This window comes from Neovison vison, chromosome 7 (assembly GCF_020171115.1).
Source record: "Neovison vison isolate M4711 chromosome 7, ASM_NN_V1, whole genome shotgun sequence".
NCBI lineage: Eukaryota > Metazoa > Chordata > Mammalia > Carnivora > Mustelidae > Neogale > Neogale vison.
In genome coordinates this window covers 191,631,215-191,647,688 of record NC_058097.1, presented here as the reverse complement: position 1 = coordinate 191,647,688, position 16,474 = coordinate 191,631,215, and the positions used below count along the sequence as shown (strand labels likewise).

Here is a 16,474-nt window from a genome sequence, read left to right as displayed (position 1 = left end):
AACAAACCTGTCAACAGGTAGATTCTGTCCTCAGAGTCCTTTTCCCCTCTTAGTCTCCCAAAGGGACCCTGCTCATTTCAGTTACCAACTGTTCCACTCATGTCCATGCTCTGGGGGAAAACAACACCTTTAAAATCACTCTGAAGTATAGACTATTAAAAGGTCCCAAAGACCATGCTCTTTATGTGCAGTCTTTTCTAAATAAACACAAAGCTCTTAGCCCTAGTATGTTTCAATGAAGGGGACAACATTCAATTCTAGTTTCATAATTTATGTCTCTGTGACTTTAGGCAAGTTTCTTAACTTCTCTCAGCTTCCTATTCTAGAAAATATTGCTGTAGATATAATAATTATTATCCATCTTAATAGTACTATAAATATAAATTATTACAGTGGAAACTGTATATTCTAAAATATTCTGATGTCATTAAGTCAGTAAGTAAGGAAAGAAGGTAAAGAAAGTGGAAATGAAAATTCTTTTACATTTTATTCTATTTTAAAATGAAGTTGTTATAGTTTAAGTATAATAAAATGCACCTTATTTTTTGATTGAACAATTGTATAGATTACTCAATGCTTGCCATGACTGGTGTATTCTCAAACCTTCCACCTGTTTCACCCATTATCCACTTTGATGCCCTACACCAAGTCTTACCTCTCTTCTGATCAATGCTATCCAGTAGTACTCCACTGTTGCTTTCATCAAAAATGAAGTCATTAAATGTAACCTACAATGATCTGCATGATCTGGACTCACCAACCCCTCTCTGACCTCATCTAATACTCTTTGTGTTCCCATATCACTGGATTCAAACCCTCCAGCACATTTCTGCCATATATATCCAAATGGGTGACATACTCCCCTTTTTCAACTATCTATTTAAATGTTATGTCCTCCATGAAGACTACTCTGACCACGTCTATAAAGCTGCAGACTGGAGAGAGAGTTAAGATGGTGGAGGAGTAGGGGACCCTAATTTCATCTAGTCCCTGGAAATAAACTAGATAGCTACCAAATCATTCTGAACACCTGCAAAATCACTCAGACACCTGAGAAGAGAACTGTTACAATTCTACAAAAGGAAAAGTGACAGCGTTTTGCAGGGTAGTAGCTGCAGAGACATAAATCCAAGGCAATCTATGGGAAGATAAACCCTGGGAAGAGGGAGCCTCAGGAAGCTGGGTGCTAGAAAATGGTATAAGCAACAGAGCACAAAATTAAAACCTTTAGAATTTTGCCTGAAAGGTGCTCAGGGGATGAAGTGGGGCAGAATCCCAGGTGGGACACTGTGATCTCAGGATCACCAGGGTCACAAAAAGAATGGGGAAGCTTTATTGTGCAGAGTTCCCAGGTAGTGGCAAACAGTGAATCCAGGCATCAGCTTTCTGCTCAGTGTTGCCATAAACTGCAAACTGCAGCACATTCTGGTGACCAGTCTCCTGTCAGGGGCCCAGCAAGTGGGAGAACCCGAGAGATTTCCCCTCCCCCCTACCTGGTAGCAACAGCACTGATGCCTCCTGCAAGAGTCCATAATCTTTGGACACTAGAAATGGTGTTGTGTGTCTGAGATAGAAATTCTTGGTCACAGACTAGGTGAACACAGAATGTGGACTGAAACCAGGAAGACCAGAATTATTGAGTCCTCTTCTCTGAGGGCTATCTAAAGGGTGAAGAGCATGAATTTTCCTCTCCAGGGCTGGAGATCAGGCTGAGGCCGTTTTCATTCTCATCTTCTATAGAAGTGGGGAAAGCCTTCATGGAACAAAACCCACATAGAGCAATCTGGTGTCACTTAAACTGAGCCCAACCCCCTGGCAAAGTCGGTGCAATTCCACCCTGGACAAAGACACCTGAGACTCAGCATAACATGACCTCCCCCCAGAAGACCAGCAGGAATATCTGACTAACATCAAGCTTCTTGTTCAATAAGAACTGCAAAAACCCAGTGCTAGGGGAAAATGTATATAAGATGTGTGGACTTTTCTCGTGATTCTTTATTCTTTTGATTTTTTTTTTCCTTTTCAACTAATTTCTTGTTTTATCAGCACTTTTTAAAATTATTTTTCAATGTTCCTTTCCTTAGGTACATTTTATCATTTTCTTGTATTTAATTTTATTTTTGTATATATGTAAATTTTTCTTTCTAGACAATTTGGGGATATAGTTTCTTCTAACAAACAGACCAAAATACACCCAGGATCTAGTGTATTGCTTTGTTCTGTTCAACTATTTCATTCTATTTTTTTTCTCTCTTTTCCTCTCTCTTTCTGTTTCTCTCTCTCTTTCATTTCCAATTTCTGTCCCTTCTGATTAGTTTAGTGTACATTTTTCTGAAGTTATGCTATTTTAGTATTTTGTTCTTTGATTCATCCATTCTTCTCTGGACAGAATGACAAAATGGAAGAACTCACCCAAGAGAACAAGAGGGAATAATGACACAGTAACCAGATCAGTATGGACATAAATAGGATGTTGGAAGTAGGGTTCAGAATAATGATTACAAATATACTAGCTGGGGGATTCCTGGGTGGCTCAGTCATTAAGTGTCTGCTTTTGGCTCAGGTCATGATCCTAGGGCCCTGGAATTGAGCCCCACATTGGGCTCCCTTCTCAGCAGAAAGCCTGCTTCTCCCTTTCCCACTCCCTCTGCTTGTATTCCCTCTCTCATTGTCTCTGTCTCTGTCAAATAAAAATAAAATCTTAAAAAAAAAAGATATTAACTGAGCTTTAAAAAAAGCATAAAGACACCAGATTATCCCTTTATGGAGAAAACAAGAACTAAAGTCTAGTCAGGTCAAAATAAAAAAGTCATGGAGCACTGGGTGTGGTAAAAAAAAATAATGAATACTGTTTTTCTGAAAATAAATAAATTAATTTAATTAAAAAAATAAAAAAGTCTATTAATGAGATGCAATAAAAAATGGCATCTCTAGCTGCCAGGATAAATGAAGCAGAAGAGAGAATCAGTGATATAAAAGACAAAGTGATAATAAATAAAGAAACTGAGAAAAAGAGGGATAAACAACTACTGAATCATAAGGGAAAAATTCTAGAGAAAAGTGATACCATAAAGCAAAACAATATTAGAATAGTTGGGATCCCAGAAGAAAAGGAAAGTAAAAGAGGGGCAGTAGGTATTTAGGAGCAAAGTATATGTAAGGACATTCCTAATATGGGGAAGGAAACAAACATTCAAGTCCAGAAGAGAAAGAGAACCCCCTCAAAACCAATAAAAATAGGTCAACACCTCGATATATAGAAGTAAAGTTTGCAAATTTCAGAGACAAATCAAAAGTCCTGAAATCAGCTCAGGACAGGAGTTCTTTAACCTACATGGGTAGAAACTTAATAGACTGGCAGAAGACCTATCACAGATACCTGGCAGGCCAGAAAGGACTGGCATGATATATTCAGGGTGCTAAATGAAAAACTATGCAGCAAAGAATATTTTATCCAACAAGGCTGTCATAGAAGGAGAAGAAATAGAAGGAGAGATAAAGAGCTTTCAAGACAAACAGAAACTAAAAGAATTTGTGACACTAAACCAGCCCTTCAAGAAATATTAAAGGGGATCCTTTGTGTGAAGAGAGAGCCCAGAAGTAACATAGACCAGAAAGGAATAGAGACAATATACAGAAACAACAAGGGGCATGGAGCCTACTTAAGATTTTCTCTATCTCTATCCCTTTGCCCAACCCCACTACCTCTCTGAAAGGAAAAAAGAAGAAAAAACGTAAAAAAAAATGTCAAGAAAGAATACAAAGATCAGGCATGCTAATAAGAATTTGATATTAAATAAGCATAAGGAAGGCCTCACTGAGGAGAGATTAGAATAATGTCATAAGTAGATGACACTATTGGACACACACCCATATATTAAGTAGGGGAAGTCTGCCTGATGTCCAAGAAATTGCAAGAAATGAAGCCAGTATGTCTGCAGCTAAGGGAACAAGTATGAAGTGCCAGAAGAAGCCAAAGGGGCAATAGAAGTTCAAATCATTGTAAGAATTTGGTCCTTTTCTCTGAGCAAAATTGAATCACTCAAGGATTTTAAGCAGGTAAGTTAGCTGTGCTGAAAATAGACTTAGCGGAGCAAGAGTGGAGGGAGGAACAATTCTGAGTTTGTGACTTTGTGACTATGATTTAAGTGAATTAAGTGAGAGATTATGGCAGATCATAACAAGATAGAAGGAGACTTGGTGGTAAAAGTGATCATATTCTGAAATATTTTGAAGGTAAACAAATGTTTTTCTAACAGTTTAGGTGTGGGCTGAGATATTATCAATTTTTCTGGACTTCCATGTTTTTGGCCTGGAAAACTAGAAGGATGGAATTTTCTGGGGAAGGCCACAGGTGTTTGACTGCAACAACAATCAGTCACTGCTGGTCTCCCGGGCTGGGATGAGGCCCATGGGGGTGCTCAGCCTGGTGGTGGTTCCTGAGGAGGGGTCCTGGAGACACCAGGAGCTTAGGACCTGGAAGGGAAATAAGGGGCCATGCCTGCACCTTTTCCCCTGCAATAGCATGCCGACTACAAGTTTAGTACTATTCACAGATGACATGGGCCTTATTTCCCAGTGGACTCCACTGTTGCTGGGATTCTGGCAGACATGATTTTTACCATTGTGATACCTCTAACAGACTGATTGTACAGAATATGCTGGAACCATCTCACAGCTCTTACATCCTCTGTGCTTCAAGCCCTGCTCAGGGAGGAGTCTACCTACACCCTTTCTCTGCCCTTCCCCCTCTGCTTGTGCTCACTCTCCACCTCTCTCCCACATAAATAAATAAAACCTTAAAAAAAAAAAGAAAGAAAGAAGTGGGGGCACCTGGATAGCTTAGTTAGTTAAGCATTTGCCTTCCATTCTGGTCATGAGTCCTGGGATTGAGCCCTGATTCAAGCTCCCTGATCAGCAGGGAGCCTGCTTCTCCTTATCCCACTCCCCCCCCCTTTTTTTTTTTACCAATTTATTTATTTTCAGAAAAACAGTATTCATTATTTTTTCACCACACCCAGTGCTCCATGCAAGCTGTGCCCTCTATAATACCCACCACCTGGTACCCCAACCTCCCACCCCCCCGCCACTTCAAACCCCTCAGATTGTTTTTCAGAGTCCATAGTCTTCACTCCCCCTTTTTGTATGCTCTCTCTCCCTCAAATAAATAACTAAAATCTTAAAAAAAAGAAGAAAAGAAAGGGAAGGAAAGAAAAGAAAGGAAAAAGAAAAGAAAAGAAAGAAATGGACTGATGAAGGCATGCTACAGTCATAGGCAGATGTGGCCTATGTTGCCTATGTTGGACACACAGGGAGTGATGAGAGGATACTGTTGTCTGCTGCTCTTCGAAATTTAAAGAATCAACAATACACCACCTCTGAGCTCAAACTGATGTTCCTATGAACACCTCCTCCCAGGGAAGCTTTCCCAACATGACTGTCTCGTGAAGGAATTTCAACAGATTTGATAGCAAAACCCAGCAGTAATGAAATGTGAATTTTCACCATGAATGTAAATATGCAATTCACACAACACTAAAGAAAGGTAATTGCCCAGAGTGCCTGGGTGGCTCAGTCATTAAGCACCTGATTTCAGCTCAGATCATGATCCCAGGGTCCAGAATCGAGCCCCACATCAGGCTCCCTGCTCCACGGGAAGCCCACTTCTCCCTCTTCCACTCCCTCTGCTTGTGTTCCCTCCCTTGCTGTGTCTCCCTCTGTCAAATAAATAAATAAAGTCTTGAAAGAAAGAAAGAAAGAAAGAAAGAAAGAAAGAAAGAAAGAAAGAAAGAAAATTGCCCTGATACCTCAAAGCAACAAATAGTTGAAGTGGGTGAACAGATACCACATCATGAGCCCAGCCAAGGGTCACAGCTTGCACTAAACCACATCAGTCTAGTTTTCCTCAATTTGACCCAAGACTCCTCAGTACAGTCACTCTGGAATTCATCATCTTTGCTGTCTTCTGAGAACACACACAACAGTATCAATTATGCCTTATAAGAAACTAAATGAAAATAATTAACATTTAAAAATTATCACTATTCTAGTATAACCACGCTTCTTTATGTAAATGTGAAACAGCCTAGGCTCAGATGTTTCAGGAATCTTGTGTTTCAGGATTTTTTTTATTATTTTTTTTTTTACCAAGACTGCTTAATTATGCCCCAAAAGATCTTCCAGTTGAAGTCATGTAATTTAAGTGGACTGAATACTATGTCTTTATTTTAAAAAAATATTTATTTGAGAGAGAGATAGTGAGAGAGGTCATGAGAGGGGAGAAGGTCCAAGGGAGAAGTACACTCTCCACAGAGCTGGGAGCCCGATGCGGAATTTAATTCCGGGACTCCAGGATCACGTCCGGAGCTGAAGGCAGTCACCCAACTAACTATTCAGGTACCTGAATACTATGTGTTTTCAACCTGTTTTACAAGCCTATTCTGAAAATAAATTATTTAGTAAAGTTGCCTAGAAAGAATCAAAAAGAACATTTAACATGTATCAAAAAGAAAAATGTAATCTGACAGAAATACTTTAGGCTAATCATCTCTACTAGATTTAAAAAAAAATCAGATTTTAATCAGTTCCACCTGGAGGGACTGTATGTCCAGTTTATATAACTGTCCTTTCGAACAGTGCCTAATTATAAATTTTAAAAATATCTAATATTAAGTTGTGAATTTATACACACAGAGGTTTCCAGTATATTAAACTTATTTTTTTAATTTCTTTTCAGTATTCCAGAGTTCATTCTTTATGCACAATAACTTGTTATTTTTAATTTTCATTTTTTAATTTCTTTTCAGTGTTCCAGAATTCATTGTTTATGCACCACACTCAGTACTCCATGCATTATGTGCCCTCCATAATATCCACCACCTTTTGAAAGGGAAAAAAATCATTTATTAAATATAAAGATATCTTTAGATATATAAAGGAAAGTATCAAGCAAGTAGTTGAGTGTACAAATCTGCCATTCAAGGAGGAGGTCTGTAGTGGAAATGCAAATTAGTGAATCATCAGCATAGAGATAGTATTTAAAGTCATAAAAACCCTGGATTTTATTTTACTTATAATCTAACTTAGGAAATGAAATTTTTCCTCTGAGCTTTAGATTCCTAAATACATGCACTTTCAAAGAAATCTCAGCCAAACAGAACTGATAGAAAAAGAAAAACAAAAACAAAAACAAAAACAAAACAAAACAAAAAAACTTCCTGATCATCAATGATCTTCCACAAATATGCACCTAATGGAAGTTCCTAAAACTAAAAATTGAAAAGCCTTCACTCCTTCATAATCTCACTTTCAATACTACTTCTCTTTTCTCCTCTTTTCTCTTCTTCCCATCTGTTTCTATAGCAATATCAAAATATAGCAATTAAGGGAAAGCTACATTTGTGGCAAATGTGGTAAGGCAAGTAGCTTATTGATGCCTTATGTTACCAACCAAGAAATTCCTGCCTCATCATCTACAGGATTTGTACTTTTCTAAGATTTATTTATTTATTTGAGAGAGAGAGAGATCATGAGAGTACGGGGAAGGGCAGAAGGAGAAAATCTTCAAGCAGACTCCCCACTGAGCATGGAGCCCTGCAAGTGGCTAGCTCTCACAACCCATGAGAAAATGACCTGAGAAGAAACCAAGAGTCAGATGCTTAACTAACTCAGTTATCTGGGTACCCCTATAGGATTTGTACTTGGAGAGATTTTCCAGTACAGGAGATGAACTGTAAATAAATCTTCCAAACCTTCATTGTCAGAGTTTGAAATTTGACCTTTATCCTCAAGGAGGCATACTCAACCAAAGCCTCTTAGAATGGATTTAGATGGGTTCATCTGCCACCTTCAAGCTCTAGTTACCAGATTTGTAGGAAAGTAGTCTTGATTATATTTATTCAAGACAATATGCACAATAATGTGATATTGTGCATATCACAATGATTCATTCACAATCATTGCGCTGCCCACTCACACAGGGGATGACTATGGTTGTCCCTACTCATTCATTAACAGTACTTGAACTAGAATGTAAGTCTAATGACATACATGAAAAATATGAATCAAAACACTAAAGTGCTTATTCTAGCCACTAGTCAGTATTTTTTTTCTCCAGAGAGGGAAATCTCTATAGGAAGCCAAATTACCATGCAAAGTTTGCTTAGTAAAGGTAGAATCCAAGAAACCATAACCTGAAACATTTCTCTCATCCCAGAAATGTACACGCCATGGATAAGCAATCTTATCGACTAGTCATGAAACAATCCCTTGTATATTCCTTTTTTGGATGAAATATTGTAACATTAGTTCTGTTTTCTCTGTCAGCCGTTGCTTTTCTAATATGTATGATCTTATCAAGGAAGCATTGGTTTTTATAATATAACTCTCAGAATTGGATAAAGTTGTCCCCAATTCATCAACCAACAATTAGGGAAATGCCCATGGGCTTTTATGACAAATTAATATGACACTAAGAATATGAATAAATAATGGTAAACATAATGAACAAAGAAAAAAGATATTAAAGTACATAGAAACTTTGGATCAACACAGTGAATTTATTTGATATAGCTATAATTATACTATTTGAATAGGTCATGAGTTATATCCTTGGACATGCTCAGGAGACCAAAAAAAAAAAAAAAGGCCTGTTTTACAGATGTTACAAAGGGAAGATAACCACCAAATAGAGGCTTAATTAGTTGATATTTATGCTCCTGTGGGGTCATCAACTTCTTGTACTCACTTGGAGATATTCATCATTGAGCCAGAAAGGATAAGATCCGGATCTAGTAGTGTCAAAGCTGATTTGCCAACAAAGTAGGCCAGTCAAAATTAGGGACCAGTCTTTCAACCCAGGTCAGAACAATGGGAAAAAAAAAACCCAAACCAAATAATGTACAAAGTAGGGAGCTAAAGCGATAGATGCAATGAAAGCTGACTTGCAGTCTGCTGTGCAGAAAGCAGAAGAGTGAAGGGGACTTATCTCTCACAAATACTACTGGGTTTGATAGTGTGTCACTCTATGATGCTGACTCAAAATGAAGTGGATCTGTGCTCTGTGGTCATTCTGCCTATGTCTACAAACATCCTACTGGGAGAAGATTCAGATGTCCATATTGGGATAATTTTTTTTTTCTTTTCCATCAGTCCAATTTTATTTAAGTTACTACAGAGTTAGAAATTGGAGTCCTCTGTTTCATTTTGTTTTGTTTGTTTGTTTTTCTATTTCAAGTCAGAGTTTGTTGCACCATAACTTCCTCATGGCATTTTTCACTTCTGCATTTCTCAGAGTGTAAATCAGAGGGTTGAGTAAGGGTGTCCCAATAGTGTAAAACACAGCCACCATCTTGTCCACTGGAAATGTAGTTACAGGACGATTATAAGTGAATATACATGGGACAAAGAATAAGATGACAACAATAATGTGTGAGGTGCAGGTAGAGAGGGCTTTCTTTCTTCCTTCTGCACTCTGGTTACTCAGAGAATGTAAGATAAAAATATAAGAGGTAAGCAGGACTATGAAACTTACCATGCAGATAGCCCCACTATTAAAAACTACGAGTAAATTAATTAAATGAGTGTCCATGCATGCAAGTTTCAACAAAGGTGTCATATCACAGAAATAATTATCGATAACATTGGGTCCACAGAATGGTAGTTTCAAAGCCAAGAAAATCTGTGCAGAAGAATGGATACAAGATACCACCCAGGCCAGATTCACCATTGTACCACAGACACGGTGGCTCATGATAGTTGTGTACCGCAGGGGCTTACAAATGGCCACATAGCGATCTAAGGACATGAGGACTAGCACCAAGATCTCCATGCACCCAAAGAAGTGAACTGAAAAAATCTGGGTCATACACTCATTGTAGGAGATGACTTTCTTCTCAGATACAGAGTCTACTATCAACCTAGGAGCAGTGGTTGTTGAGAAACAGGCATCAGCAAAGGATAAGTAGAAAAGGAAGAAGTACATGGGGCTCCCAAGTGTCCGGCTGTATCTTATGGTCATCATAATCAGTAAATTTGCCATCAGAGTTGCAAGGTATAGAAACAAGAAGACCACAAACACGACTTTCTCCTTCAGAACATTCTGGGTTAGCCCAAACAGAATGAACTCATTCACACTGTTATTCAACTCCATGGTTACAGTGAAGGCAGAAACTGTTCATCTGCAGAGAAAATTGGGGAAATAGTGACCTGGCAATAGTGATGAAATTGGACTCAGAACTGCACTTTTACATTTCTAATTCCATCAACACATAAACGAATGGCTTTCAGTTTTTCATATATTGAAATCACTTGGGAAACTTGGTTTTTTGTTTTTGTTTTTCTTTATGTTTTAAAGCTGATGTCCATGCTTCACCCATGATCATTAACTGAAGGTCTTCTTATGTGGACCAAGAATTTCAGGGGTAACAAAGTTCTCACGTAATTGTTAGCTCTGCCAAGTTCTGAGAACTAATGACTTTGCTGTATGATCTTGATCAGATTACTTTAATGTCTTGCAGTTTTTTCTTCATTTGACAATTAGACACCCTAACAGATACTCTATTAAGTATATATTTATGTGTATGATGTACATATAATGTATATGCACCTCAATTACTGAAAAAGAATAACCCTTATAGTTTTAAAATATGTACACTTGGAGACTCTCTTAAAATACACATTTCTTGATTTGGGCACAAGTTTGCATCTATTATTCCTGACCTCTTGAGTATCTTGTTTGGATTATGCTTTAAGAAGAAATTACTTCTTAAGTCAGCTTCAGGGTGGCCATAATTTTACCTTCTATTACTTCAATTTAGGAAATTAGCACAATTTATTTTTATTCTGTTCACAATATTTCTGTACATTTAATATCGATGTCAAATAATCTAGAATTTATTTTAGTATGAGTTTTGAGAAATTCTTTCTGATAAATCAATAATCCTTCAATGAATCAATAACAAATCAAATCAGTTACCAATATATACTATGTACATACTTATATCTTCAATCTATATAATGGGGCATATAAATATGTCCTCACCCTCTTTACAACCAAGTCAGAAGGATAACACACCTTTAGATAAGATCATTAATTACATAAGAATTACTATAAAACTATATGTGATAATAGCAAGTGAAGTTTGGTTCCAAAAGAACTAAAGTCCCTCGATTATCAATTGGCTAGTCAGTGAAGTTTCAAAAATGATAAAGAAGTGAAGTATGAGCCTTAAGTATGCAAACTGGAGTTCCCAACACAGTTCTCTGAAATTTAAGTAAGCCATAAGTTTATTCTCACTTTCCCAAAATAAAATACAAATTTTAAAATTACTGAATCAAATTGCCCATTAACCCTTAATAAAATTACATACCTAATTAAAACTTAAAATTCATCTGCCATCTAGCTGAAATAATACTAGTGCAGTATGATGAACTAGAGATATTATAACTATAGGCTGTGATTGGCATTTCCAATGGTCTCTGGGATCATTAGAAAAGAAAAAAAAATGATTACATTGTTTTGAAACCTTAGATTCTTGGGGCACCTGGGTGACTCAGTTAGGTAAGTTCCTGACTCTTAGTTTTGGCTTAGGTCCTGACCTCACAGGTCTTGGGCTCAAGCCCCACGTCTCAGGCTCCATGCTTAGCAGAAATCTGCTCATATATTCTCTCCCCCTGCCCCTTCCCCCATTCATTCTCTCTCTCTCTCTCAGAAACAATAAATAAATAAATAATAAAATCTTAACCAAAAAAAAAAAAAATTTGATTCCTAAAAAGTGTTGGAACTGATGATAGGGAGGACTTGGCTGTGAAGAGAGGAGGAATTAGGTGAGAGAATCAGTAAAATATCATAGAGGGAGAAACATGCATAGCTTCAGGTTAGCATAGAGAAGATCTCCATAGAAACTACACTCTTGCTAAATTAAAAGGTTGTAATAGAGAAATTTAGGGGTAGATAATGGACAATCATAAAAACCAAGTGAAATAGCTTTATCTTGTTTTATTTTAAATAAGCAAAAAGAAGGGATACCTGGGTGCCTCAGTGGGTTAAAGCTTCTGCCTTCAGCTCAGGTCATCATCCAGGATTCTGGGATCCAGCCCTGCATCAGGATCTTTGCTCAGCAGGGAACTTGTCTCCCCCCACTCTCTCTCTGCTTGCCTCTCTGCCTACTTGTGATCTCTGTCTATCAAATAAATAAATAAAATCTTTTAAAAAAAGATGATTTGGGGCATTAAGAAAGTAGCATTTATAAGATATGCACATTTTATGAGATCAACACAACCACTTATAGTTCTATCACTGAATTCAATCATCAGTTTTTCATAGTTCCAGACTGCCTTATCTCTCAGATTTGGGGGGATTTCACAGTACTAGAGCATGGCTCTTCTTTTCCTTAATCTTAATTTTTACTTTTTACCTGTTGAAATTTTACATTTCAAATTGTATTGGTATCAATAGCAAACCCATGCTTTTCCAGGCCCATAGGCGTCTGCCTCTATCTCTACTATTAATAAGTGCTTTATTAAATACATACATATATTTAAAATACATATTTAATAAATATATATTATACACACGATTGGAGAAGGCAATCCTAGATTATATATGGTTCTTGTTCTGTAATTTTCAAACATCATTGCAACAATATTCCTTTTTTATTAGTTATTTTGAACTACACATTTTCTTGCAAGATAGGTGTGGCCCCTTGCTTTATGTACAGTAAATTCTGTATGCAGAGTTTCACCTGTGATCCAGAAAGTGTCAGTGAGTACAGTACAGTCAGGCTAAAATAGGAATGTGATGCTACTAGATAGCATTTTCTCTCTCTAGCATTCACCCTCCACAGCATATAAAACATCAGATCCCTATCATCATGCAGATTGCATGCAAGAGGAGTCAAATCCTGAAAGATCAAAAAAGGATGCCATCTGCCTTAACTTCCAGTTCTGTAAAAATCTGGTTCTGTAAACTGCATGGTGAGGAAAATGGAAAACTAGATACCCAAATGAATAGTGGTGAAGAGGAAAACAAGGCAAGAAGAGCATATAGTCAGAGCAGGAGAGAGGAGAGTGAGAGTGAGGAGACACCAGGAAGAGAAGGGTTAGGGGAGAAGATAGAAAATACATACAAAAGAGGGAAGTGAGCAAAAATATTGGAGAGTGTCATTTGACCCAAGTTTTCATTGGAGAGTTTGGCTTCTTTCTTCCTGACCCACCACACAATCCTTCACCCCAAAGCCAGACAGAAGTTGCAGTTGTGAGTCATAAGCAGAGGATTAACAAGGTCTTAAAAACCCAAATGCAGGATTAACAAGGTCTTAAAAACCCAAATGCATAGAATGTGCACTCTTATTTTATACCCCAGCCCAGAAGCATCACCACTGACCTAAAACTTTTCAAATCAGGGGACTCCCCAAGATAGAAATTTCTCCCAAGATGGCCTCAATGCCAGGCTGAAACTTCTTGCTCTACCCCACCCCACATTAAGCAGAGATGATTTGAAAGTAGGAAAGCCCTGCACTGAGGCCAGGATAGGTTTGGGAAGCCTTAACTGCCTCAGCCTTTCATGGGTGGGAATAGTGTCCAGGAACTTTATAATTTGTTAGAAGACACTCTGAGTAGAGATTCCATCAGATCAGTCTTGACAAGGCAATGTGAAGAAATGATCTCAGGCAGATTGAAAAACTTACCTCTTTGCTTAAGAGGAAATAGATGACTTCCAATAGAGTAAATTTTTTCATATCTTCAACTTCAATTTACTTAGACGGTGAATCATATGAAGCTTGAGTAAAACATGCAAACTGTACTTCACTGATATTTGTCAATGTTTTTATGAAGTGATGGGATATAGAGAGTTTATACAGAAAAGGGACTCTGCCTGTGACCCTACATCACATGGTTCCTCCCCCAAAACACTAATTTAGACAGAAACAAGAAGGTCTAGATTGGAGTATGGGAGATGCTCATGAAAAAGAGAAATTTCTTAATTCAGTTTCTCAAATCTTTGTGAAGGAACCTTATCCCTGCACTCTGAGAGAGAAATTCCTCTGAAGCCACCTCTTTTCCCAGAGTTGCTCTTTTGGAAATCACATGAGGTAACTGATTCCTTCCACAGCACTGCATATTTATGGCAATTCTCACCCAAGTTTACAAATGCCTAAGGCAGGCGTCCAGCCTCAGGAACTCCAGGAAAACCATTACTTCCAACCCAGTCCCAAAGGATGGCCAATGTGTTACCTCGTTCAGATGGTCCATGGGCAAACACATGCTTTGGGGCCAATTAGTTACCTTCAACTCACTGTGAACTGCAGGAGAGGAAAGTCTGTTTACTTCTCCATAAGCTTTGCTTAAGCCCATCTCTTCTAGAAGCATGAAAGTTGTTGAAGCAAGTTAAAGGCTTAGATACATGAACTATCTCAGGTAAACAGACATGAGCCCTAGCCTCACCATTATCTGCTATGTGATGTTAAACAAGTTTCTCACCTTCTTTAATTTCCAATTTTCTCTTAGGAAAAGTCAACTGGTAACAAAAAATTCCCTTTCTTTCTTTCTATCTTTTTTCAATATATATTATATATATTTTATATATATATATGTGTGTGTATATATATATATATATATATATATATACATATACATATATATTAGAGAGAGAAAGAGAGCATAGGAGTTGTGGGGGGGAGGGCAAAGGGAGAGAAAGAATTTCAAGCAGGCTCCACAACCAGTGAAGAACCCTACATAGGGTTCAGTCTCATGACCATGAGATCATGACCTGACCTGAAATCAAGAATCAGACACTCAAATGACTGAGCCACCCAGGAGCCCCAAATATTTTTAAATTTTTTTTAATTTTTTATTTTTTATAAACATGTAATATATTTTTATCCCCAGGGGTACAGGTCTGTGAATCGCCAGGTTTACATACTTCACAGCACTCACCATAGCACACACCCTCCCCAATGTCCATAACCCCACCCCCCTTCTCCCAACCCCCCTCCCACCAGCAACCCTCAGTTTTTTTTGTGAGATTAAGAGTCACTTATGGTTTGTCTCCCTCCTAATCCCATCTCGTTTCATTTATTCTTCTCCTCCCCTCTTAACCCCCCATGTTGCATCACCACTTCCTCATATCAGGGAGATCATATGATAGTTGTCTTTCTCCACTTGACTTATTTCACTAAGCAAGATACCCTCTAGTTCCATCCTCATTGTGGCAAATGGCAAGTTGGAATACTATGCAGCCATCAAAAGAAATGAAATCTTGCCATTTAAATTTTTAATATTAATATTCAAGTCTCCCTTTCCTAATCTTAACTACGTTTCTAAGTCAATGTAGAGAGGAAGACAGGAAAGAAGGAAAGGGTAGAATTTTTTAATACATGTCTTCTGTATTTTCTTTTTCTATTTATATATGCATGCCATCTGTATAGGGTAATGGATGGCTCAATCAGTTAAGTCTCTGACTCTTGATTTGGGCTCAAGTCGTATATACATATAATTATATTTTATGTAAAAGCATATAAAATATAATTTTATATATATTATATAAAATTTTATATGTAGAAAGAGATATCATTACCAAGATCTAATATTAGCAATAACTACATTCCTTTGCCAAACTTTACTTTGGTGTGTTAATGTTACAGATATACTTAAAGGTGCATATGGGAAGATACTTCATTTATGCACTTATTCAGCAGTTATTCACTGAACTCCTACATAAGGATGTTCTAGACTATTATGATACATAATGAACCAAAAAAAGAAAAAAAAATCCCCTGCCTCAACTAGAGCATACAGTCCATGAGAAAAAACAGACAAAAAAAGTTAAAAATGAAATAAAATTTTATCAACATATCAGAAAGCAATAACTTTTCTTGAAACATAAAAAAAAATAAAATAAATAAGAGTAGATGAGAAATGGGGTCATGAAGTCCAAGATATGAGTTTTGCTTTTTCAGAACAAGTCATATGATATAGGAACTCCTACTGCTCATTTTCTGAGAATTCTTGATCTTTTCCACCCTAGAGTCCTGACTGTGTCTTCATCGATCACAGAGATCAATATCTTACATGTAACTTTCTTTTCACTTGAAATAGGGTAAGTTTTTGTTTCTGTTGTCTCAGATGTATTTGTCATTCCTCCACAAAGATTTACCAAAGCATGACTTGAGTGGCAAGAGTTTTGATGGGTAATTTCTCTTCCTAATCTTTCATTGAAACTTACATATTCAGTAAACATAACCTCCAATACTTTTTAATTTACTATGAATACTGAATTACCAAATGAGAATTGGTAAGTGATCTAAGTGTGAAAATATTTTTCCTGGCACCATATTACTGGCTTTTTGTCTTTTCATTTTTCTTGTTCTCTTTCTTTTCTTTTATTTTTTCAATATATAAGCTCCTATTAAAGAGGATAAAACACACAAAACTTTTGTCTCGAATATCTGACATTTATTCTTCACAATTTTTT

The 16,474-nt window shown here is 37.2% G+C and overlaps 1 protein-coding gene across 1 annotated transcript; it reads right to left on the bottom strand.

Annotated features, from left to right (window-relative positions):
* Nucleotides 1-9,235: 9,235 nt before the first annotated feature.
* Nucleotides 9,236-10,150, bottom strand: LOC122914361 (olfactory receptor 4C11-like). The gene has a single exon (XM_044260984.1). The coding sequence runs from the start codon at nucleotides 10,148-10,150 to the stop codon at nucleotides 9,236-9,238; it is 915 nt and encodes a 304-aa protein (XP_044116919.1).
* Between the last annotated feature and the right edge of the window lie 6,324 nt (nucleotides 10,151-16,474).

Coding starts and splice junctions, on each gene's coding strand:
- LOC122914361 (XM_044260984.1), bottom strand. CDS start 10,150: ATGGAGTTGAATAACAGTGTGAATGAGTTCATTCTGTTTGGGCTAACC.